The sequence below is a fragment of the Ctenocephalides felis genome, unplaced genomic scaffold (genome assembly GCF_003426905.1).
Source record: "Ctenocephalides felis isolate EL2017-DRISC unplaced genomic scaffold, ASM342690v1 CF-g0.4_SCAFFOLD_03570, whole genome shotgun sequence".
In the NCBI taxonomy this organism is placed as follows: Eukaryota; Metazoa; Arthropoda; class Insecta; order Siphonaptera; family Pulicidae; genus Ctenocephalides; species Ctenocephalides felis.
In genome coordinates, this window is record NW_020539724.1 from 423,998 (window position 1) to 451,282 (window position 27,285).

General features: G+C 31.5%; 2 protein-coding genes across 2 annotated transcripts in view; one reads left to right on the forward strand and one right to left on the reverse strand.

Moving 5' to 3' along the window:
- Positions 1-302: 302 nt before the first annotated feature.
- LOC113383800 (U1 small nuclear ribonucleoprotein C-like) lies at positions 303-954 on the forward strand. The gene has a single exon (XM_026622051.1). The coding sequence runs from the start codon at positions 444-446 to the stop codon at positions 888-890; it is 447 nt and encodes a 148-aa protein (XP_026477836.1). The 5' UTR covers positions 303-443; the 3' UTR covers positions 891-954.
- Positions 955-1,148: 194 nt separating this feature from the next.
- LOC113383801 overlaps positions 1,149-27,285 on the reverse strand; it is a 56,256-nt gene continuing 30,119 nt past the window's right edge. Inside the window, exon 6 of the mRNA XM_026622052.1 lies at positions 1,149-2,708. Within this exon, the coding sequence (XP_026477837.1) occupies positions 1,270-2,708 (1,439 nt within the window). The 3' untranslated portion in view covers positions 1,149-1,269. The remainder of the gene's footprint in view (positions 2,709-27,285) is intronic.

Sequence of the window (27,285 nt, forward strand, 5' to 3'; positions counted from 1 at the left end):
AGTAACCATGTCGCCAACATGAAAAAATTTAATAAACAGAATCAACATAGTTGTTTTTATTATTAAAACGATAATATTTCTAATGAATAATACAGGTAATAAAGGTAATAAATAATTTTTACAGGTAATTAACAGGTGATAAAAAAACAATCACGATCGTTAAGATTTAGTTTTTTATGTGACACGCAGCGCCGCCAGTCGCCTCATGCGCAAAACTAAACGCTAGTATCTAGTATTCATCAAAGCGTATGTCTGTGGGTTTCGCTAACCTAATTGTGAAATGTCAGTTCGGTGAAAATATACACAAACAATTCGCAGTACAAGTGGAATATACTTCGGTTCAAGTTAGCTTACTTAATTACTTTACTAATACTTCGGTTCAAGTTAGCTTACTTTTATTTTGTTATAAGTTATTTGGACGTATAAAAAAAGTTTTTTCCAAAATGCCTAAATATTACTGCGACTACTGCGATACATATCTAACGCATGACTCTCCGAGTGTTAGAAAAACCCATTGCTCCGGCAGAAAGCATAAAGATAATGTGAAATTTTATTATCAAAAATGGATGGAAGAACAAGCACAGCATTTAATTGATGCTACTACAGCCGCGTATAAAGCGGGCAAAATAGCCCAAAATCCATTCGCTGCTAAACCAGGTGGTGTAGCCATTCCACCACCTAATATGGGACCCCCAAGACCTGGAATGATCCCACCTGGTATGCCCCCACATGGCCCAGGACCCATGCCACCTATGATGATGGGTATGCCACCGATGATGGGAATGAGGCCACCTATGGGTATGCCCCCAATTGGACCACCGATGATAGGACCCATGGGACCTATTCCGATGCGTCAGCCTATGATGAACGGATCTCAGACTAAAAGCTAAGAGTCAAAATGGAACTAGTGTTATCAAATAGGATTTAAGGAAAAGACGATTTAATATAATTTAATGAAATGATATTGTAATGTATAATGCTTATTTACATACATATATTAAATATATTAAGTACATTTATAAATATATTACTTTTTATTTCAAGGCCTTTTGATTAATGGCAATTATTTGATGAATCGAGCATAAATATTACAAATTGATATTGATATAAAATTACAAAAGTTTTCATGTCTAATAGTTGAATATAATAATTAACCATTGTTTCACATTATAAATAAAATATACAATTTACATAGTAGTTAGCCTGTTACAATTTGTATAATAACTAGACATTCTATAACTTAGTTCTATACACAAACAAAAATGTGTCTCAAAGAGCAGTTTCTAAAGTTGGAGATGGCGGTTTAGGTATTTCACTCTTTCTGATGCTTTGTCCCCCTGTTGTGATTCCTGTATAATGACCGTTTTTAAATTGTGCGGTTATTTGTAATTGGCTTGTATTATTAGAGGCTAAAAATTGGGCTCTTTGTGATTGCAATAATTGGTTCCTTGAAATATTTGAAGTCATCCTAGGATTTTTTATTAACTCAGACTTCATGAAATTGTTTTCTTCTATTTTTAAAAATAAGTTTTCTTTTAATTTTGAACCAGAAACTTTATCTATGGAATCACTTTGCTTACTTGGCGATGAGTCAGATTCTTTGATAGGGCAGAGACTAGGATAAGCCAATATCGGCCCAGGCCTGATTGCAGGTATAGAGCTTGGCAATGGGATAGGTTTTAATGATACTTTGGCCAATTCATTTGATAGACATGGGTTATCTTCTTCCGCACAAACTTCCTGAATAGGAGATGACAAAATATCAGAACGAGGGTGAGAAAAACGCCAAGTACTTTTTGGGGAAGTCATTTTTGATGTATTTCTTTGTAAAGAATCTTTATTTGTTGCTGAAGAAAACGTATTGAAACTTTGTTTATTAATCATTTTACGTCCACCAAAGGATTTTGGAGATGAGCTTAAATCTAAAATATTAATAGGACTAGAAACACCTGATGCTTCTTTCTTCTCTCTATCCAATTTCAGTTGCTCCACTGCAGATATTTTTTTTGTTTGTGAAACAGGTACTGATTTTGAGCTGTGTTGAAGAAGTAATTTTTTGAAATCTAATCTTGAAGTTTTTGGCGTTGGTCCTAACCTATCAATGCAAGCCCAACTTTGTCGTTGGCCAGGTTGATTCAATAAAGAACCCGATTTAAGGTCACTTATAGATCCTTTTGCTTTATCATTAACAGCCCAGCTGTTTCTAGATCTGGATTCTAAATCGCGTGAGGGGGAACTAACATCTCCTTTGAGGTTCAATTTCTTTTTACTTTTATGTATTACTGCATATAACTCTTCATTTGTCATTGTTGATTTTTTGTTTTCGGATATGATTTGAGTATCTGCTTCTGGTCTCGAAGGAGTTGATGATTGAAAAGTTCCAATATTTCTAGGATCTATAGGTGAAATTTTTACATCTGGTCTACAAATTAGATTTTCATGTTTACTGTTTCCTGCTACGATTGGGAAAAACTTATCAGTTATATCCTTTTTCATATTAAAACTTTCTGAACATCTCATTTGATTATTATCTTCTTTTAGTTGCAATTCTGGGGTCAGACATCTCATAGGTACAGGCACAAATTCCTTAGATGATTTTTTCATTTGAAGGGTCCAATAAGCTGGATTTTTCCTTTGGAAATTAGATTGATTCGCTGATGTCAAACTATCTTTAATGGCATTCTTTGCATTAGACGAAAGTGCTGATTCTGAAAATATTAACACAAGTGAATAAGCATTATGAATAATAAAATTAATGCAATATGAAGAGAAATAATTCTATAGCAATATTTTTAAAACATTTATACACTCCACAATTCTACTAATTCCAATGACTTGTAATTCATACTATTGATAAGACATTTTTTAAATGATTTCGTTCATAATCCCTGTATTATAATTTCAATTAAGGAGGTATTCTGGTCTAAAGGCATAAATTTATGCAATTTTGAACAGCAGTAAAAAAATGGGCACACAATATTTTTTGTACAAGTTATTATTATTTTGTAAATATATAAAAAAAAATTTAATAGTCTAATTTTTATTGGCAATGAAGTGGGTTTTAATAAAAATAAATTAAATTTTGAAAAATCCTCTTGTACATATATTCCTGAACAGGTAAACTTTGAAAATACCGAAAAGAAACAAAATGGATTTTTTTTTAAATTCTGGACCAGAATACCCCCTTAATAAAAAAAATAATAATATCAGAAACAAGTTTCAAATGATATTGGAAATAAAATGGAATAATGATTCACATAATTATTTGAGTTACCTTATTGCAAAGCAAACAATCACAATGGGATGCTAAAATAAAGTATCATGCATAAAATAAAGCACATTTGTTAATTTCTCAACAATTATATTACAAATGAAAAGAACGAAGAAAACATAACAAATAAACAAAAAATCTGTACTATACAGGTCAGGCAGTATGGTTCAATATTATATACATGCACTACAAAATTTCACAAATTACTATAATAATAATAAGTCATGTATTCTTTTTTATCAATATATGAAAGATTGAAAAATATATATTACTTACGTACAATTCATCAAATAAAATTTGTGAAATTATCCAAGTTTATTAATCTTTTTATCCATTCATTCGAAATAACTTATATGTGACAAAAAGTAATACTTAATGAATGTGGACGGCAACATATTAATTTAAAAAAGATTATATTACGATTAAATCTCGTATGTTAGTTCTGCTGTGTTACTTTCTTGTTAATACAATAACCACAACATATAAATGATTTTTGCAAAAAATGATAAACATTTGTAATTATGAATCACAATGAAATGTTAATTAGAAGTGCGCAGAAGCTTTTGATGAGTGAGTTTTATAGTGCAAAATATATATTGAAACATTCACAAAATCAGCTATACCTAAAAAGTGCTTAAAAAAGTGAAACCAAAACATTCAGTACCTTATTAATTAAACTTGCCTTGAAATATAGCTATGCTAAAATTTCTTACTCAAAACTAATTAACAGCTTTATATTTAGAATCAATTTAATATCATAGCTATATTTTCTTAAATGTTAAATAAAACTATTAATGATTCTGCTCAATTCATTTCTTATGTAGTTTCAAGTAGTTGCTATTATTGTTGCACAAATATTAATCAAAAATAACCATTAACACACACATTACTTGATTCTACAATGGAAATTGATCAATTAAAATAAATTATTTATTCCAAAAACAAAAACATGCATGTACCATCCAACAAACAACTGATGAGCATTGATTTACTATTTCACAAAAAATTATAACTCTGAAATAAGCGCTTATAAAATTAAACCAGTATATTAAATAAATAAACAGAAGAGTAGAAATATATTTTATAACACACGATTACTTTTACGATTGAAATTAAAGATTTATCCATAAATGTTTGTTCTATTATTTGCTCATTTGAAAAAAAAAATGTACAAAATGATAATCATATTGTTATAAAATAAAAATTTAAATATAAAAAATCAAGGTAGGAATAATAAATTTCATTCGAATAATCAGAAATCAAAAATTTAAAACTATACAAACAAAAATTCTAACTTTTAGGAACTGAAAAACTAAAAAAATTAATAAAATCTAGAAATTTTATAAATAAAAACATTTGCGTAAACTATTTTATTTTCTATAACGCAAAAGTAAAAAAATCATATTAACTAATTAAATCATTTTAATGACTATCTTTTCTTTTTTATAGTCATGTTGCCTATTTGTACATATTGGTTTCATATAAAATAATAAATACATAAAATATTTACAAATATAATACAATGTGCATTGTGTAAAACCTGCAAGGCAAATTCTTTGTGAATTATGGTGCATTTAACATCTAAAGCATGCAACATATACAATATTAATCAAACATTTCATTCAAATATTAAACGAATTATATTTTTTTATATCCAAAAAAATATTTACATTATATTTACTTGGAATTAGAGGTGGTTTCAGCTTTCAGTAAAATATCTTCTATATGATTTTTAAAATTAATATGGCGTTGAGACTTGGCCTTAATTTAATAGTAATTTAAATTTTTACATGCAAAGTAAATTAAAATGAATGTATTAATGTTATAAGAGGGATAACGTTTGCATTATTTAAAATAAATTCTAATAAAACTGGCAGATAATGTATTTATTGCTCTTCAAACCTGGCGTTGTCAATTTGTTCAATCCATAGATTTTGTATTATAAATTATAGTCATTGTAGCTTGCAAACTTAATAAATGTACGATAGTTTCAAAGCAATAAAATTATTTGTTCTCGATGTCTTTTAATAAATACTATTAATTCTTATAAACGATTCTACGGGCATTGCGATAGTAAATGAATATATAAATGATATTTTAGTAAAAATAAATAAATTAAAGTCCATCATGGCAGATACTACCAAATTTCAGTATCCAGGTCTAGATTTGTGCTACTGAGAATTCGCGCGCGGTGTTCTAACCTATCTGCGGGTAACGTTACCTTTCCGCACGGAAATAAATTTTCTGGAGGACGCGTTAGAGGCTCGGGCGGATTTAAAATTACAGGAGTACGATTCACCTTAGGCAGTTGATACTTGCCGTAAGACTTTGGCGAAACGCTTGCTGGGTAATTGATACGCTCCCGCCACAATTCTGCGGCGATTTCATTCGCAAAGCGATCGATTGCCCTGTCAGTAATTGGCGCTAGCCGCCGATTCGCATTCAGATAACTCGCTGTGCGATTTATTTTACGCTTACCTATCGTTCTAGTAGGATCACAATCCTGAATGTTGACGTACGCTCCAGTTTGATTTGCAGATGGAATCCTCGTCGTAGGAGCGATGATAGGATGAACTCGTTCCGCTGGTTCTCCCGCTCGGACCACGAGCTTACCGGTGCCTGGTGATTCTTTAGCCGTCTTCACACACGGTCCTGGTTCGAATGTGCTATGCTGCTTGTTGCGCTTAAGACTATTACTCGAGTACACGACGCGTCCTTCGCAATCGACGGTGACACGAGCGCCCTGTCCCGCCACGCGTCTGCGCTCTAGAGACGATGCGCTGGACGCGCTATCAATCGATTTGCTATTTGAAGGCAAAATTCGCGGCAATTCATCTAAACTGACGTATTCTGATGTGGAAAAACTTGAGTTCTGCTCAATTGGTTTTGTTGCTTTCTCGTTATTATTCCGCACATCTGCAATTGTAACGTATTCGCCTCCATCAGTCATGTCCAACTTAGTTGCCACGGGGGATTTTTTCAAATGTGGCAACACTCCTCGAATCTTACCCCATAGGGGCGATTTTTTCAGAGCTGATAAAGTGGTGGTTCGCACGCTCTCATGTGAAGTTCGCGTAGGCGTTTGAACGGTTTCGACAGTCGCGTAGCCCGTTCGCGATCAACGTTAATCAGCTGAATTTTCGAAGTTCCAGGAATTGTATTCATAACGACATGCTTTGATGATGTTTCTCGTTTCGATGAAGAATTATCACTTTGTTCTCCTTCGTCGTCGCGCTATGAGGTGGAGTTATAGCGCACATAGATGGAATGCGACTTGAATTAATTGCTGTTTTCGCCCTTATCCGCTCTGCTCTATCAGCACCCTCTACGTCTGAGCTTTCCGAAAATTCTGAAGAAATTCAGAACATCCATTGGGACTAGCCGCTGATTCGATTGGTGAAGAAGATGTATTGTGTCCACTATCGGGACTTTCCGCGCCTTTGTTTTTCTCCAGTGCCAAGAGTGGTAAACTGGGTTCTTTTTTGAGTAGAATACCATTTCGTTTTATTGTACCACAACGATCTAAAGTACCACTTATATTGCTACTGCTTGACCCGCTTCTGTCCAATTTAGTCAGCGAGCTTTTGCGCTCTGGTACTGCAGGCCCTACCATTAAACTTCTATCGCTACCGGAAGCTCGCAAAGTAGTACAAACTGTTCCTGCTGAACTTGTAGTAGTCGAAGTCGATCCTCTACCAAATAATTCGTATTCGCTTTCTCCAGTGGTGTGCAATGCATTAGAACAGTGAAGAGGAGTCACCGGCATAGTTGCATCTTCTTCCCTGAGCGTTTTCAAACCACTGTCAACGTGGAATGAAGTGTAATATCCTTCCGTGTCACAAGAATAGGCCGAACTTGTCTCATCATCGATGTGAGAGGCCAAATCAGGTGTCAGCGTTCCTTCGCTACATGAAGCAGAAGTATCAGCAAACCTTCTGCGACTTCCAACTGAGCCTGGTGTCATTCCAGAGGAACCAGAAATTGTAGGAGTGGACCTAGGCTGGGTCGTAGTGGTTTCGGATCCTATAGAAGCTCGCCCGCTTTCGGAACTAGCGCTCCAATTTCCGCTCGAAGAATGAGGTTCATCTCTGTTTCTTCGCTGCGTTGTAGGATCTCTTAATCTCACCACCGCCACCGCAGAAGATTTATCCGACGAAGATGAATACTTTCTCTGGTGTTGATGCTGGAACTCGTTTGGTTCATGGTCAGCCCGTGTTTCTTGGATTAACATTTTCAATCTCGGAAACTTTGGCGTCAGATGATCGTAAATTCGTTAACTTCAGACGTGATTTACCCCATTGTCTGATCAATGCGCTGAAGTGCGAACGCTTTGTTGTTGACTTCAAAGGATCACCGGAATGACTTCGGCTGGAACGATCGGGAGACGTGATCTGAGGGACGGTTGAGGCAATTCGATCGCATCCGGGTTGCTGTGTTCGCTAAAAATAAAACGGTTAAGGTATTGTGTTATTAGAAAATGACGGCATCAATAAAAAAATAACTACTTCAAAACTACTTGTAAATTTATGAATATGATATTAAATATAAATATTTACATTTCGGCCTTTGTGAAAATGTTTAAAGAACTTCTTTTACCTCTTTGCCAATCATTAATGTTACGTTTCGCTGACAATTATTCATTCGATCAAATCTTGAATTTTGCAAATCAAACATTTACAAGAATAATACTGCTGACAACTAGAATTTGAGTGCGCCAATGTTCGATTAATAGTTTAATATTTATTCAGAGACTAAAGTAATTTAGAATCAATTCTCCAGCAGTTTGAGAAAAGTTTGTGGCGATAATTATTTTTGTTAGTATCGATCATGCGATATTCGCGAAAAATCACGAACAAAAAAAGTTCAAGAAAAAATTCGTTAACGAACGTATATTTATGTTATTGTTAATATTATGAATTAAAACATCAATAATTAATACTTGGCGTGCAAACTTTTATTGAGAAATGATGCTTCGTGAACTCAGTAATTCTACCGATTAAAGAATAGATATAGAAAATACTAGGTAATCCCGTTATAATGAATTCAAAATAACTGACAACGGAAATATTTTGTAGAATGATATTATTTTTTCAATGAGATTTCACGAGTTCACATTTCTGCTTTTTAAGTTAATTTCGACAATATTAACCACGCTGTTAAAAACACTTAACTTATGTTTCATGAATATATACAAAATGATGATGTGTATATGTATATAATTGTTGTTTGCCAATAAAAAATCTAGAGAATAACCGAAACATAATAAATTCAAACTATAATAATGACTAACAATGCAAGGTTATTTACTGGCATATATACATATGAAAAACATACGTTTTTTCAAAGTAGCCCTAAGTAATTTATGTTAATCCTGTAATAAAAGTTTCATTTACCCATTAACAGCTTGCTGTATCTCCTGTCGATCTGTGCCTGCTATCGTGTTCCTTCTTTTCCCTCTGGGTTTCCTTGGTCTTGATGATCGTCTTCGAATAGTTCCCGATGGTAGGTCACCCTCACCCGAAGCGGTGGTAGTACTACCACCAGCATTCGATGGTCCAGCTGTGTTGGCCGCGCTGGAACTGGCGGTAGATGATGTACCAATTGCGGTTCGCCTGTACCGAGACATGCGATCGAATCGTCGTCCAGTCACATCGACAGCGACAACAACGGCTGGGAACCTAAGGTTATCAAAATATTAAAAAATTATTAAAATTTCATTAATATGCCAAAAATAAAACTAACAATACAAAAATATCGAGATAATTACTACTCATAGTACTATAGTGGGAGTTCATTAATGAGTAAAATGATTAGACTTAATATTGAAATTGAATGATTACTTAATAATAAAGTTAAGCGGTGTTCAACATTTTCTACAACTGGAAGATCATACTAAGTCTATAGTCGCTCAACTTCTTGAGGCACCAGTATGAAGAATGCTGGAAAGGACGATGCCAAATACTTAAGGCGTTTACTCTACTACATCTTTGGAGAACTGTGCTGAATTGGTGAAGAGATCGTTGGAGAGATAATAGACACTGAAGTTTAGCACAATATATTGTGAATGAATGGAACTAAATAGTTCATAGGATGTCCTAGTTATTGATGTTAAAAAACAATAAATCTGTCTCCATCCACTTACTTCAAAGCGACTGCCTGCAATTGCTCTTCGGGGGATGGTAATTTATGATCAATAGGTTGATCATCGTCAGATATAACTGCGTCTACATCATCTCTAGTCGGCGAACTTCCAGAAGCATCATTATATGTCCAAGACATAGTCTGAGTTTGATTTAAACTGCTGTGAAGGCGGCTCACGCAATCAGGAGCAACTGTCACATCTCCTAGAGCTTCCGATGAGGTCCAACGGCGAAGTTCTACTATTGCAGCAGGCTAATAGATAATAAAATATAAATAAAAATAGAAAGAATTATAAGAATAGAAGTGAAATAACCTTATCATCATTATAAAGTTTTAGATTTTGATCTACTAACCAATCTGGTTTCGATTTCAGAGTCAATTTTTCCAGCCTGTCTTCTTCTTCTAGCTCCCAAAACCGGAGTGCATAGTAGCAAACTATCAAGTGGGAATGCCTGTCTTCGCGATTCATTTTCTGCTGCTAAATTCAATAACGCAGGAGGTGTTTTTGCCGCAGATTCGTATAAAGCCCTTAGTGCATTTGGTCTGGTTTCGGCCGTAAACAAGGATGTTTCTATCGCTTGTTTTGCTCGAAATTGGCGGTCAAAAGAACGGGCGGCGAATGTGCAAATATCACTTACGGCTGAAAAAATAATTAAATGATGTGAATTTCAAAAATATTTGAGTTCTACATTTGAAAGGATAACAAGCCAATTGTGGGAAAAAAGAAATGTTGTGATAAGGCTATGTTACAGGTCTACTTTCACGTGAGTATTACACATAACACAAATTATTTAAATCGATATAGCATTTTATAAATATACCTGCTGAAAAATCTATTTCTCATATGCAGTAGATTTAACATAACAATTAACAGAAGCTTTTAAATTAACGTGTTACATTTTACAGATCTGTAATGAATTCTACAACTGAGCTCGAAAACGTTTTTTTAATGCACACGTGCTCTCGTCTAGAATTCGTCGAATGTTCCCACAATAGTAATGAGTTTTTTTAATAATAACAATAATATATATGTAATGTGTGAAATTCATAAAAAATATAAACTCTAATAAAATTCTTTGATATTTGATGCTCGCAAGTGTTTATAGAGAGCAATGCCGACAACAGACAAATGTTACTTTGCTATCGAATATTAAGTAAATAGTTAAAAAATTATTGATATCCATAAATATAATAATATTATAATAATACAGAAGTTTAAGCAAACTTTCTTGTGATTTGAACAAAAATTTATTCAAAAGACTTCAAAAAACAAAACGCATGCGATTATATGCAATGATCTTCAAGCATTTTAGATCTAGTAAATTACCTAAGATAGTCAAATAATAATGCTTATAACTAATTGTCTAATAAGAAAAGAATATTTCTATCTATCATTTCTATCAATGGTTGTGATCTCGAATTGTAAATGTCTAGTTCCTAGTTTTCCGAATAAATCGGTAGATATCAGTAATATAAACTCTCATGAAGCTCTAATTTCAAAACAAGATATTAAATTAAAATAGAAATTCGGATAAAATAGGAATGTTATGATAATCTATATTCTTGTGAGTTGGTAGTAACAAACTCTGTACTTCCTGTGCGATCAGATGTTTTACACATAAAACCTAACCTACAAAACGCACAAACGTAAAATAATATATTTACGTAATTTTATCATAAGTGAAACAGACTTTTCAATCATAAACATATGAATGAAGTTACGTTTTATGTGTAAAACACCTGATCACACAGCTTTTATTTAGTCCCTTTAAATCCCTTCAAAATTAAACAAAAAGATGTTGGATCTGTTTGCCCCCTGGCTTCCACGTCTATGGGGCAGATAATTTTTAGAAGAATGAAATAAAAACATATCTTAATAGATATCTTTGAATATTTGACAAGAACAAAACGGCAAAAACTTTGTTAAAAATCTGTGTGGATGAATATTTGACAATGAGTTAACTGAGAATTTTACTGATCATAGTTCGATATTTGTTTCTTTGATATATGTTATATGTTGTCGGGAATTTCATTTAGTTTAGACAGTATAATTACTGAAAGCCAAATTGCACCTTTGAGCCCACGCCCTACCCTATACCAATTTCTTTAATTAGATCAGTTATCTTTCATAAGAATAAAATATGCAGAAACTCTATAAAATTAACTCATGCAATATTGTCTCATTTTTATAACAAATCCGGTTGTATGTAACGATCTATGTTTATAGTAATATCTATAAAATCTAGAAACCCGTTTAAAGCATAAAAATAAATCTTCTTTATAAAACATAAATACTATCTGTGTCTTCATCAGTTTTCTGTCGTATTATCTAGATAACCAAAACAACGTTTTCTTAACTACTTACGACATTCTTATTGCAACTTATTGCACATAACATGTAAACGCTGTTACACGAATTATTCTACGATAAAATCGGTTTCGAAATACCTTAAGACATGGATATCACGATTATAATTTTAAATCATGAGTTTAAAATTAAAAAAAAATACGAACCAAAATCTATCATAGAAGGTTGAAATGAAAATGGCCACTTATCTTTGCTAAAAACTTACCAACATGCCCAATGAGGGCGACTCAACAAGTGGATTTTCAACAAAATTTTAATTACTATAAATCAAATTTTTATTTTAAATAAGATGTATCACCATTGTTCATCCACTCATCCATTTAGTTATACCTATACGTTTCAACTAGTTACGCAACTTGTTGAAGTTAAAAATGATACATCTGATATAAATTAAAATTAAACAAAGTTTAATGCAAAGTGTTATTATTAAATTCGTAAAAACATTATTCGTTATTCGATCGGTTCAGAACCTTCCGAGCAATCTATTCTGTATATAATTCTGTGTGAACATAGAGAGACAGTCATTGAATAAAACGCTACTGAATAACCACAGATGTAAATATAGATTAAAAGCCGAGCCGCTATTGAACGAGACGAAAGTAAAACCAAGATAATTGATGACTTAAATAATATAAAAGTCCGAGAGGCTGCGACATTTTATCCTTTGCTTCACATATTGCCTATGATCAATTCACTTTTTTCATATTATTATCTTCCCGAAGGGTAAGTTAAAGTAATCGTAAAAAAAATCGAATATGAAATATTTTTTATATCTTCTGAACACTTTGGCATACTTTAGAAAAAATGGATGTATGTGTGTGTGTGCGTGCGTGTATGTGTGTGTGTGCGTGTATGTGTGTGTGTGCGTGTATGTGTGTGTGTGCGGATACGAATTTTCGTCGACGATTTCGGCCAAAATTCCATTTGGCGGTCAAAAATGATCATTAGACATATGCACATTAAATTATCAGATATTTTATAGAAATTTTAACAATAAGTATAAATTTTGTTTACATTTATATGGGTTCCGTACCCGTGTTTATCCGTTAGACGGCGACGCGGCGCTTACGCGCTCCGAACTTTCGTCTCTATGCAGTTAAAGCAGTTCGATTGCTTTGAGGAAAAGTTCAGAATTTCCAAAATATTTCAAAATAAATTTGTCTTCAAAAAGTCTTTTTTTGCAAAAAAGAGTAAGTTTTTGTCAAAAATTTATAGTTTCTCAAAAATCAAATTTTTTTAGAGTAAATTTTTTTCAAAAATGTTAATCTTTTTAAAAAAAATAATTGTTGGTACGGGAAGTACCAATTCCTTAAGGCACGATTCCATGCGCCCCACTAGTTTCATATTATTATCTTCCTGTAGGGTAAAGTTATAGTAATCGTAAAAAAATCGAGAATGAATTTTTTTTTATTTGCTTGTATGAATTACATTTTTTTAATAAAAGATAATGATCTGATTATCAAAAATATCCAGTAAGTATAAATTGATTATATTATAATTTCAAATAGAATATCATGTTTTGGCCCTCAAAATAATCTGAACAAAAAATATTATTAATCTTGAATGATCTTGCAATCAATACGAACAAGAGTAAAATGTTAAGTTAAAAAGTTCAAAGATTAAGTTTTATTCATATTCACGAGTTTTTGAAAAATAGTAAAAATCGAAATTTCGAGATGATCGTAGTTCGTACTGAAGAGAAGTTTATAAAGAAAACGTAGTAAAAAATTTAAGTGAACAAATCCTGTAGAAGTGGAGAAATCGTGGGAATAGTATCAAAAAAGACAGTAGTCAAACAGCTAAAATAATTTAATTTTTGCGAAATCCCCTTGTACCCATAGTGTTGAACAGTTTGAAATATGCGAAAAAATCGATTTTTTGTTGATATCCCTAGTCCCTAAACTCTGCAAGAAACTAATAAAATTCATTGCATCTTCGACTCGATAATTGAATGATCTATTAAATTTTGTTCTCACATAATTCTCCAATAATTAATCTGTCAACTGGTTCTCTGTTTACTTTTTGCAGTCTCCTAAATGAATTTCCTTGGATTATTTTTAGCTAGACTCGGAGATGCACTTGAAATTAGCTAGACACATAGCGCTGAGGTCAAGCACATGCTCTTCGTCTGTCAAATTTAATCCAGTCATTTCTAAACATTTACGAACACAGTGAATAAATATTTATTGAATCGTTATACTTGTACGAGATCGATTTTTTTAAAATACAACACAATTGGTATGTTATTAGACACTGCTGTACGATGCAGCAAGCCGCCCAAGTATTTATTAGAGAACATTCGAATTATTAGAAGTAAAAATTACAATTACAAATTATAAATCTCAATAATTTGACTCACAAATTAAAACTTTGATTAATTTTTATAATTGAACCATTGCTCTTGGGCCTATAATATTTTATACTGTTCAGTATTACTATGAACTCTGCATGCATAGTTTCATCAAAATCCCATAAGTTTAAACCTGAGGTTCTCCTTGTGAGAGTGATGTATCTTGATGCAAAAGTCCACTCCTTCACACATGTTGTCATCAATCGAATGTCGAGGTTAATGAGTTAACTAATATAAAATTTATAATAAAACTTTAATCAAATACAGCTTTTTTCATCAATAAATTGTGGATAATTCTGGGAAGCCTATAATAAAAAGTAATCCTTATTTTTTCGTTGACTCTATCCCATAGGTAGAGGTTGTTACAAAAGGATGATTGGAAAAACTCGATAACCCGTAGAGAGAGAAAACAATTTCTATTTAAATTATCGGAATTCCTTTCCAAAGTATTCAAGGTAAACTAAAAAACTCATTTAACCAAACATCAACCCACGGAATGATAGAGAGGTCGAATTGAATGTGTACGAAAGATAGTTCTTCTTTTAATATTAACCTTTATTCCTACAGAATAGTTTACAAATTCTTAGGCTGACCGAATTTTCTTATTGTATTTGGGTTATATAATTCCTTCAGTAAATTGTTCAGAAAAAAACTCAACTGTATTCCAATAAAAATTAATTTCCTAACATTGATCACATTTCATTATAATAATAATTTTTCTAACTCTGCTATTATTATTAATTAACGTAGCAGTATAAAAACCAATTGATGCACGAGCACATAGTTTTATTTGAAGTATTACACCCAAATGTTATTAAAATAGAGTCGCTCACGATTATGCTCCCATCAAAGCTAAAATCCAAACAATAAACTTCTTTTACAACTTTTACAAGATCAGTACCGACACGTTCATTAATTCATTTATTATTTAGTTTCCGAACATTATGACAGAAATACTAAAAAAAAGTCTCAAGACGCGTGCTTTAACGAGTTCAGTGCACTTGTAAAGTAGTTAAACGTTTTTCAAGTCTTGGTATCAACCCATAAATATATTTAGAAGTAGAGAGATACGCTAGCAAGACTGTCGACTCCTTTTTTGAAAGAAAATAGTTCTTAAGTCCTCCTAAAGTCATTGCCCAAGCTTAAGAGACAAGTTTTCCGCATATTGCAATGTCGTGGTTATATTAGAAAGGTTTAATGACACTCTGGCTAAGGCTGGGTGATCATGATCGGCAGAGACATTATGGTAACTTGTAAATTTAAAAATAAACTGAGCAATATGATTATATGATGAGTACAATATGCATTGATAAATCAATATTCGTTATTTGATCACAAATAAAAGTAATTTTATCAAACAACATAACTTAATCACAACAGCTTACAGATTCGAACGATCGATCAAATATATTTAATAATTATTAATATATTATATATATATATATATATAATTATTATTTAAAATGCTAACAACTGTAAAGTATAAAATTTTCTAGTACGTTTCTATACTAGCTATGATATTATTCAATAGTAATATTGATAATTAATTTATAGTCTTACTATAAATCATTTGAATTATGAATAACACACCTTTGGATTTTGAATAATACCTTTGATTTTTTTTCTAATTGAATTTGAACTGATTGATTTTTTATAAACTGGCAATTATGAAATGCAGTTTTGGATAGAAACACGGGCACACAAGACCTAAATGCATAGAAAATTCACATGATGATCTCGTTTTCAGACGATTCATTAAATGAGACTGTTTTTAAAATTCTTTATAAAAGTGCACTAATTTTAAAAGTGGTCAAGTCATATTACCTTTTAGTTAAAAAGCTCAACAATAAAAATAAAAAACCGAATTCTGATGGAACATGAGTACAAGACCTAAGCGGTTATATACTTTTATTTTTCAGGAAGGATGCGCAGAAACGATGCAAAACGAAAGCTGTAATTAAAATTACTACCCGGAAACAGGCGTGAAAATGTTTTATGGAGAATGTAAGAAGATAAACTATTTTATTATGATTATAATTTTATTTGAAAAATAAAATGGTTTAAAAGAAATATTAAATAATTTAATTACAATCATTAGTTTATACAAGCAATTAACCAAAATATCTTAATGTAATAGAATACATTTTTTCTGATTGTGAACGAAAAGTATTTAATTTTTTTTTCATTTGACATAAAATACAACGACATTGCATTTATTTTTAATATATTACTCATCGATGCATAAATATGTAAATATTATAACCCGTTGTTTTTAATCAGTGTTATGGTTTCATCACGACGTTTCAGAAAGGATTTATGTCAAAATCTGTAACATGTCATTCAAGAAAGCTAGTAATACTTATATAGAGAAAGATGAAACCAGATTTGTAATTTATACGACATGATCAGGAAAATGACATATAAAACAAACAGTAATAAAAGTACATAAAAAATTCCAGTGTATACCTTCTCCTTTTATAATCTTATTGACCCAATGCAAAATAATAAATAAAGATAGTGCTGATCTTAATTTTTACTACCAACTAGCAATTTAATTAAGAATCTAAGTTACTATATGCATATGCTTTATAGCGCTATAAATTATTTTATATCTTCAGATTTGATGAAAATTCATTACGAGATACTTCATTGAATCTTCGAAGAAGATTTTTATTGCAGCGATCTGATATAAAGAATTAAGGCAAGTTTAAACATAAATTAAGTTGATACTAAAACAACACGAGATACGATTTAATAGATTTAAATGCTTACAAAAATAATGGACGTTGTAATAAAATTGATAAGTTAGAAAGGATATTATTATTATGGATGAAAGATGGATCTATGAACTGGAATCTTATGCATATGGTACTAAGAATAGTAGGAAATTATTATTGCATCTTGTAAAAAAATGTATCGGCTTAGAAATATATATATATATATATATATATATATATATATATTAGTTTTTTTATTCTTATATATACTTATATATATGGTGACGCTTAATGGAAAAAAATGAATTTGGCAGTAAAATGTGTTGCCATGTATCAACAATGTAAGACTTAGAGCAAATGTTAAAATTAAACTAACTTATCATGAAAACTATCATTATGCCATTTTATTCAAATTGTAAAAAAATACTTCATCAATTATTAACAATGAAACGGCCTTGCTGATCTTTACAAAGAACTAAACAGCACTAAACGCCTTCAAGTAATATTTCAACCAGTTTTTAGACTATCAAAATGGGTCTAGAATTTTTGGCGTAAACTTTGATGAAAAATTTGGTATTATTTGCTAGAACCGGCTGAGCTGATCGTCGCACAAAAGTAATCAATAAAAGTCCATATCAAATGGCTTTTAAATTTTTAAAATTTTTGCAGCCGTTTTTGAGAAAACGTTGGCCAGATCAAATTTTGGAACACAAACTCCCGCAATTTTGGCTTTCCAATGTTGGTGTCAAACGAAAAAAGAAAATTATCACTCGAAGTTTCTGATAACAACTTGAAGGTTTAGGAATTCTATTCTAGAAAGTTAAAATTATTCCTATTTAGAGTAACAGAAATTAGTTGTCCGACGAAGCGCAGTTCAGCGGTCAAACACTCGTTACATAATCCCAGCAACAAAACTAGTTATTTCTGTTATAAAGTTTCTCTTCCACTAATTAATTATACAAGTTGAGAAAACTTTTTGAAATTGATGACTTCAGGCCATGAATGTACACTGCTTTGCTCAAACGTCACCATAAATTTTGATTAAATTCAGTACAATTGGATTAAACTATAATTAATAATTAGTTGAGCCACACATCATGACCAACAAATAAATGGACAAAGACAAAGCCTTGTGTTTTGTGGATTGTGATAGATAGATAGTTATTAAAATTATTTTCTATCAATAGCTAATTGGCTTTAAGTCTTTGGTATACTTTGTAAGCTACTGACCTGCAAACACTGGCTTTGTATCATAATTTCATTGCATTTTGTAAGCATGATTTGTTTTTTTATTTTTTTATTTCTACAAGTATTTCAATTTCTTCTCAACTAGTAAATGAGAATCGACAGATTATACGTTGAGAATAAAATGCCTGATAGCAAATAAAACTAAAAACAAGAAAATAATAAGTATATAACTTGAATTCCCACGCAGTCGCACCTCAAGAACGTCTCACTAACAAATACTAGAAATCAAGTCGATATTATTGAAAGATTTATATTCATATATAATGATTTAAAGTTGAAATTTCTAGAGCATTCATATGATTAGCTATTGTAGTTATTCTTCGATGTGTCCATAAATCAACATTAACATATTAAGTATTTCTCTGATTTTCTATATTACCATTGAGTAAGTTCTTCTGGGTGTACTCTATTGGCTATGTAAAAAAAATTATAACAGAAGTAATTTAGCAAAATCTTCGTCACCAAAATATAATCGTGCACTTATATACTTGACTTAAATTGTAAATATTGAATTTGAATAGTATCTATCTATCTATCTACAAAACTTGCAGTCATTTTGGCGACGAGTTATCCATAAAATACTAGGTATAGGACAAATCCTAAGGTTATCGACACAAGTAATTCTTTTCGTTACATTCTGAAGTCTGAATCTCATTAATCTATTGTCAGTCCATTGAATTCATTCCTTGTATATGTTCCATTCGATGTTCTCACGTACAATGAATGCTGTACCTACTGTTGTAAATGTTGGATGAAAAAGTGCAAGTCGCCTTTATATCATCCCATGAGTCGTTTATCAAGTCGACATGGTGGACTTCTACTCATCAAAGCAACTTCGAGACAAAGATCCGATAGAGGGATTGGGAAAATTTTTTTGGATCATAAGAAATCGGAAAAGAACTGGTAGACACTTTACTTAAAACAAACGAGTTTTAATAAAAAAAAATACGTTGAGTAAATTTTCAAGGTAATGCAATACCGGTACACCGGAAATACCGGTACACCGGAAATACCGGTATAGCGGAAATACCGGTATGCCGCTTGAATTTTCGGCGGTATTTATACCGGTATTTTTATTGAATAGTTGTATATAGTTGTAGCTGTATATATATTTTTCTATATTTGTGCAAGTAACTATCAATTTTGTATAGGTACATTTGTTTAAGTAAATAAAAATATCGGTTTTGAAATAAAAAATACCGAAATACCGGTTATGCATATTTTTATCGATATTGCATTTCCTAATGTTGATCAAATGGTATAAATAAATCTTCTGGGTTTCCAAGATTGTGAAGTTGCTGCTCTAATTCAAATCCAATGATCAGGTTCATCTACGTCTTTGTAAATTAACTAATTAAAAAAAATGAAGAAATTATCCCCATACCCTACTAATTCGCCAGGACAATCCACTTTTTTATGACTTTGCACCGTTGAAGTTCGTATAATATTGATTGCATATATCCACACATAAAATTTTATATATTCATATGTGCATTTTATTCGAATACACATAGAAAGTTTATGTGCATATGAGACTCGTATACATATGGTAATAGACGCAAGAATATTCCAACTTGCTGGGGGGTCTCTTATGTTTACCTTTTAGTAATGCTAATAACCCATTTGTAAGAAAAGCTGAAGTACCAACTCATAACTATTTGCCGCAATTTGTATCCGTTGATGTCAATTAAAATGAAAATGAAACAGAATAATGATCGAAATATCATAAAATAATATTACTGTGCCAAACAGAGGAGAGATTGAAGTCGTAATTAGACAGCGGAAAAATTTAGGGCGTTTGCTACTCCTTCAAAAAGGTATTGGTCAATTAGTCAAAGAAATAATTTAATCAAAAACGGAAAGGACAATATAGAAGAATCTTGCTTGTTATTAAAAAATACTGAATGTAAATTAATTATTTTAGCAGATTGTTTTTGAATTTCAGCTTTCCATAAAAATATTAAACAAAAACGAAATTAAAGATATTTTATTTATATCATCTATATAAATATCAAATAATTACTGTGTAGGATTTGAGGAAAATAACTGTTCATAATTTATGACATGGAGCAGGCGTCTCAGATTTAAATACTGATTTATGAGTATTATATCGAATACTGCAAATGGCTCACATAGGAATACATAAAACATTATAATGTCATTTATTTTCTCTTTATATCTTGAAGTCAAAGGAACTTATAAAGGAAATTTAGTTGAAAGGCAAATTTCATATTAGCAGAAAACGATTGCTTTAATGAATAACGGTTCAATCATTAAAATCTGAATTAGTTTTGATGAGTTATTCATGAAAATTATTCAACTGCAATATTTATTGAATGACTTAGAATGATATAAATTTATATTTGTGAAATAGCATCAAACAAGATCAAGAGCTATATACGAGTTATTATATCTTTGAAAGTGTCCTTTGACTTTAGCCCATTTTAACATGCAATTAGATTTTTCAATGACTCCTGCAAAAAATATTAAAGAATCAGTTTGGCATTTGATTAGCAGTCTCATTATAGATTCTCCTTAGAGTTTTGTGTAACAACAAATTAAAATAATTGAAAAAAGGAAAACTGATTATACCGTCTCTGTCGTAGGATCAAGGTATCTTATTTTCTTCAAATTTCTAGAAAGAAGGCGATGCTTATTGGGTGAGTTAATTTACCAAATATTTTTAGGATATAATTAAAATACTAAATACTAATCATACTAAAAAAAAACAACATATGTAATTGCCTGAAATAACTATTTTCTTTCTTTCACACAAATGATTATCAGATTTTTATTCGGAAGTACCATAAAAGAGAGAGAACAAATTCTAGAAAACAACAGTTGATGGCTTTCTTTCATATATATGGTAGCAATGCTCCTACCCTAGAGGCTATAATCTCAAGTCAAATTCTTATTCTATCACGACTGCATGATATGAAGCAGACCAAGGTGTGTTTAAAACAATATTTCTGAGCGCGCGTCCTTTTGGGCCGGGGCCCCCTTGGGCCGGGAGCCCGTGGCATTTTGCCACCCACGCCACCCTATAGTTACGCCACTGAATTATATCACGACTGCATGATATGAAGCAGACCAAGGTGAGTTTCGAACCCAATGGCTGCTGCACCACATTTTCACCATGGTCAGTACGTAAAATATTTATGAGCAAAACCAAAGTAGTGTTCTTTTACATCATAACGCTTGAACAGTGTTATCTAAAATAAAACTCAAAATTATCAAACGAGACCATTTTTCCATTGCAAATTTGCATCCGTGTTTTGATGAGAGCAGACACAATACCGGTTCGCATATCGTATGTCGGTTATGTAAATTTGGCTCGTTTGAAAATCGCGCGCATTACTGATCGCGAACAAAAAATGAAAAGCAGGGATTGCGCACAATAACATTTGTGACAAAGAAGCGGGAACGGTCACACAATAATGGATCTCCGGTCTGCATTGTACTAGCCAGAACCGATTCGACGTCATTTGCATCTGTGGATTCGATAGTCCGAGATTCCAAGACACCAGAGGTAATAAAGGATACTTGTGTCAAACGATTTACTATGCATTTACATGTGAGTGCCCTTATGGTAGTCCAAGAGTCCCCTAGTTGACCTAATTGATGACGATTCAGCAACCACCAAAAGTTGACCTAATTGATGACGATTCAATGCAAAAGATTCATGACTGGAAAAAATTGTGCTCAAATGCAACTCCATATATAAGCAGTTCGACGCCATCTGCATCTGTAGATGACGTAGTCCGAGATTAGATGACACCAGAGGTAGAAAATATTTGTGCCAAGTGATTTTTACTATGCAATTATATGTAAACGCCTCCATGGCAGTCCATAAATCCACTAGAATCTCCACCACCAATAGTTGATCTAATTGATGCGAGTTCACAGTTTCGATGCTTGACTGGAAAAAATTGTGCATAAAAGTAATGCAAATCCATATATAAACAGTTCGACGTCATTTGCATCTGTGGATGGGATAGTCCGAGATGACACGACACCAGATAATGGTGTTAAGGATGAGATTTGATAAAAATGTGCACAGCCAAATGAAGACCAAAGCAAGAAAACCAATATAATCTTCACCACCAAAATTTACTTAATTGATTTTATTTCAATGCTTCAATTGCAAAAAGATCATGTCTGGCAAAAATTATACTTAGGCAAATTATAGATCCATTCATGAAGAAAATAAGGGACCTCGGATCATTTGTACTAGCCAGAACCTATTCTAAGTCATTTTTATCTGCATATGTACCAGAGATTAGGTAAATTATTTTTATGTGTTTTGGAAAGCAAAAAACGCTACACCAAAACTGTCATTGATTATGGATTAATCAACAATGACTGTAGTTGTAACTATTTTTGAGAGCAAAGACTCTGTGTTCGAAAATATTATCAAAAACTTCTCTTAACCAACATTCTTTTACAAAAGATGTTTATCATAAACATCCCATTCATTCTTAACAAAAATTCCCATCCCATACAAACTCGAGTTAATTGACATACAGTACTCATATTAAACCACAATTTACTAATTACACTACATGCATCCATATATTGCGTTGATTGTGATAATTCTTTATGAAAGAACTGGTAGGATGTCTTCATTAAATACTGTCATAAAATACTTGAGGGTAATAATATCATGACAAATGTAATATTAATAGGTCTGTAATAAAGATAATAAATGCGCACTATTATATTTATATGAAGCTGGTTTTGTAAAAGACCAATAAAAATTATTGAAGTCATTGTATGTGATAGATTGAACTATGATAGAGGGTAATTTTTCATAGAAGTGACTTCAGGCAATTACAACTAACTTAGGAGCACATTTCTAGTTAAAATTCAGACCAGACATCAAAAGACCAAAGAGAATAGTTGATTTGGTTGATTCTTTCTAGTGTCTTTCAAATATTTTATTAGTTTACTTAAGATTCTGTTTAAGAAAATCTAAGACTTTGCATGTAAAAGAAAAAGCAGAAATGTAAATAATACTTCGTCAGTTAAGAAAGATTAATTTGAATAGACTTTCTCAGTTTGTTTGTTCTAGGGATGTAGAATATAAATCATGATCTTAGATGTTTATGTAAGGACACAATAATCTACATAAGTATATTTGAAAAATATATATATACGAAAGCAAAAGCTTATCATAAAATACAGTATTTGATGATTACAACGCGTGAATAAAATTGATTCAAGTTTTGTTAATTTTTTTAAAGTGAACAAAATATCGTTTTTCTCATATTTTGAATTGTTTAAATAGAGACTGTTGATATTATATATAAGAAAATAATAGTTATTAGAAATTCCACCTAGTGACGTATTTACTAGGAATTTTAAGATTTCAAAAAAATTATAATTAATTGAAAAGGGCATTTAGCATGAAAGGCAAGTTCCATGAACTACCCAAAATGTGTTATAATTGACTTAATCAACCAAAATTGTGTTTTAGATATTTAGATAAAATTTTCAACTGCTTATTTCGGAATCAAAAAAAGTGCTTATATGTTCTAAAATTGTAATTTATTGCTCCAAATTTCAATGACTTAACAATATTTGACTGATCACATCACAAAAGCAACTTTTGACACAAATTTTGACTATATTTTTTCAAACTTTGATGAATTTTTAATATTAAACTACTTGTCGTAGGGCCGTAACATTTCAGTATGCTCTATAAGATCATGATATCTATCGTTAAAAAAAATCAAAAAATAATTTCAACAGTTAATTGCAAGAAGACAGCCCGATCAATCTATACCTAAAACTAATCAGTTTTATTAATAACAAAAACCTTTCCCGAGCAAATTATCTACTCCACAACATGTCAATAGACCAAAAAGGCTAAAAAATCAAATTATTCTCACATTCCGTAATGTTATATGTTGCATACAAACTGAAGAGATTTCACATGTGCAAAATCCGTATACTATTTTGAAATAAATAGGTTTCAAGATATGCACAAAATTGCTCGAAAAAGTAACTTGCACGTGAGACTGAAAGAGGCGTACGAATGCGCTTATCAAAAGCCCCGGAGAAATGCAACGATATTTTACATCTTGCCTATGTTTACCCTTCGTCTGGGAATTATATATATATATATATATATATATATATATGTATATATATATTACATTTCCACATATGTAATAAATATACAAGCCTTTATCATAAGGGTGTACGATAAAGTTTATCATATTTTACGAGCGCCCATCGCTATCACTGGCTCTTTCAATTTATTCCTCCAAAAAATATGAAAACGGGAAGAAAACATTAAAATAAATTTCAAACCTTATCTTTGACCTTTTGTGACTTCGTTGACATGAATAGATGACTTGTAAGAAACCTCTACAGATAAGATGAACACTTACCTGAAAGAAAACAGAAAATAGATATGTTAATAAGAGGATAGATGACATGTAAATTAATCTAATACATATACAGAATTATATTATCTACTTTTGTTGTTTAGTTAGAATACGATACTGATTTCAGACTGCTTGATATTTGCACTAAATCCATTTTGACTGAAATTAACTCAGAAAGTATGTATGCAACGGCCAAGCTTTTTCAGTTTATTATCTCAATCTATATATGCAAGGTGTTTATTAAACCGATTCGAAGTTTATTTGAGTCATGTACGATTCGGAGAAACGCAAAGGCAATAATTCCTTGGTATCTCGAGAGCTGTTGATCGTAAATTTACTTTGTATCGAATTTCCTTTAACGCGAAAGGGCTTTGACTTATATTTAAATAAACAATAGGATATCGACATCGCATGCGAACATGCCTCGTAAAAATTCAATGATCAGGAAGAAATGGACCATGGAATATTTATCTTTTGCTTTGAAGAATTGTTAGAAAAGAATTTAGTTGTTTGATTTTGTAAATTTCATTAGTAAATTTCATGTGACAAACCGGCATTGTGTTCACTGTGAAATTGTGCAAAAAAAGTAAAGAAAATAAGTTGAAATCAAAGGTATCATGTGTAGATATTTTTCTAATTTAGAGGTTTTCTTCTATATTCATATACAAAATTAATATCAGTATTATCAGCTAATAGTGAATCCTAGAATATCATTTTAAATAACTCAATCCCAAAGAAAACAACATAAAAGTGTTTTATTCGTATTATCAGTAGAAGAAAGTTAAGCTATCAAGGGAAACAGACTGAACGTATCAAGAAAATTGTTTTCGTAACTTGGAAATAAATTGTAGTTTTATGGCAAATGGTTCTCTCTAAGAAAGCTTTATTGTTGGACGACAAAAATAAGACACATATACATATATTTACATGTGTATATAACTATTATATAAACAAGAAATTGATTTTAATTTCACGAGCTACTGATTACTTAACCAAGCATAAGACAGGATGACTTTATATGCTTTATCTTAATAATTGGTTCGAATTAATAACATGCATTAGAGATGCATCCTAAATCAATATTAATGCATTTCTAATTATATATATATATATATATATATATATATATATATGCAGATATTCAAGAATGTATTTATTCCATTAATTAAACATAATTTTCTTGCTTGCCAACATGTGTGATAACATAATCAATGCATTTGAAATGGCACTTGGAGAAATTTATGTTTGAATGCACATTGATTAATTAACTGCAGATTATTTACCCAGTGATCGTATATATGTATATACTAGCAAACCGGGCGAACTCCGTTTTACTACCAGATGGTTTCACTTTATGTAACATTTCGTTTGGTGATTAAAAGATGAAGAAAAAAATTGCCTGCTGTTGAAATTGAATAAAAATTTGCACAATACACATAATTGATTTGATGGTTTCCAATTGAAATGTTAGAAATGTGAGAAAATTTACCTTAAAAATATCTACACATGATACCTTTGATTTTGAGCTTCTCAGAAATATTTAAAACCTAAATTTCATGTGGACACCCTGGAGTCATTTCCAGCTGGAGTCATATCCTGCCGGAGTTATATCGGGGAGGAGTCATATCCGGCTGGAGTCATATCCGGGAGGAGTCATAACCGGTTGGAGTCATATCCGGGAGGAGTTATAACACTAATATAACGCTAATTATGCTTAATTATAAGGCTAACTTGATGAAATTTAATATTAGTTTATTAGGGGGTGTCTATCAATAATGTGAGGTTTTTAGGGGAAGGAAGGTTTGACAAAAAATCACGAAATATCACGTAGGGGTTGGAGGGGTAAAGTAAGATATCACGCGTATTCATTTTTTACCTGATTTTTTTAAACCGATTGGCTAATTGCGTTATGAAGAAAGATCCTACATCTGATCCTTTGAACATTTCTTTATTATTATTATTATGCAATTATTCTGTGTGTATGTAAAGCATAAACCGATAAATTTCTCAATTGTTCATATTCATTAAATTGCAAAGCATATAAAATTTCCGTGATAACTTCCTGCACTCGACAAGTAAGTAATCGCCTGTATGGATTTTTACAACGCCAATATAGGCGATTCGAAACGCATTGTTGAAAACCTCAACAACGCCATATAATATATTCAACATAACAATATATATATATATATATATATATATATATATATATATATATGTATATTCCTATATTTATATTATATCGATTTTCCATAGCTGACTCCATGGTGGTACTTCATTAACCACACAATTACCACATGGGGGTACCGAAGCTGAAGATTAATTACTAGATTATATTTACACAAAGGTTATGACCCCAAGGGTCTGCATGAACTCGCCGATTAATCAGTTATAAATTCAGTGCTGTTTGAAAATCATATATAATAAATAAATGCTAACTCTATGATATTCGGTAGATAAATTTGATCGATCTGGTAATAATGGTCAATTAAAACGAAATTTTGGTAGATATTTATATTTATTACAATTATATAAAAAAATTGTTATAGAAGAGTATAGAATATTTGAGCACTGTCTGAATACATAGGAACCTAGAAGTCTATAATGGGTCCATCTATGTCTTCACAATACTCGGTATACTGCCCAAAATCCTTACAAATATTGATAATTCTCACAATAGGAAATCCAGAGACATCAAATTATTTTTCGATTTGTTTCTCGTATACATTTTCAGCATTGAGGTTTTGATTATTCAGATATTTCATCGTAGTACAAAAGTTAGCATCTGCATCTGCGCT

What these genes read in the sequence shown, in the direction of transcription:
- LOC113383800 (XM_026622051.1), top strand. Translation starts at nt 444, where the DNA reads ATGCCTAAATATTACTGCGACTACTGCGATACATATCTAACGCATGAC.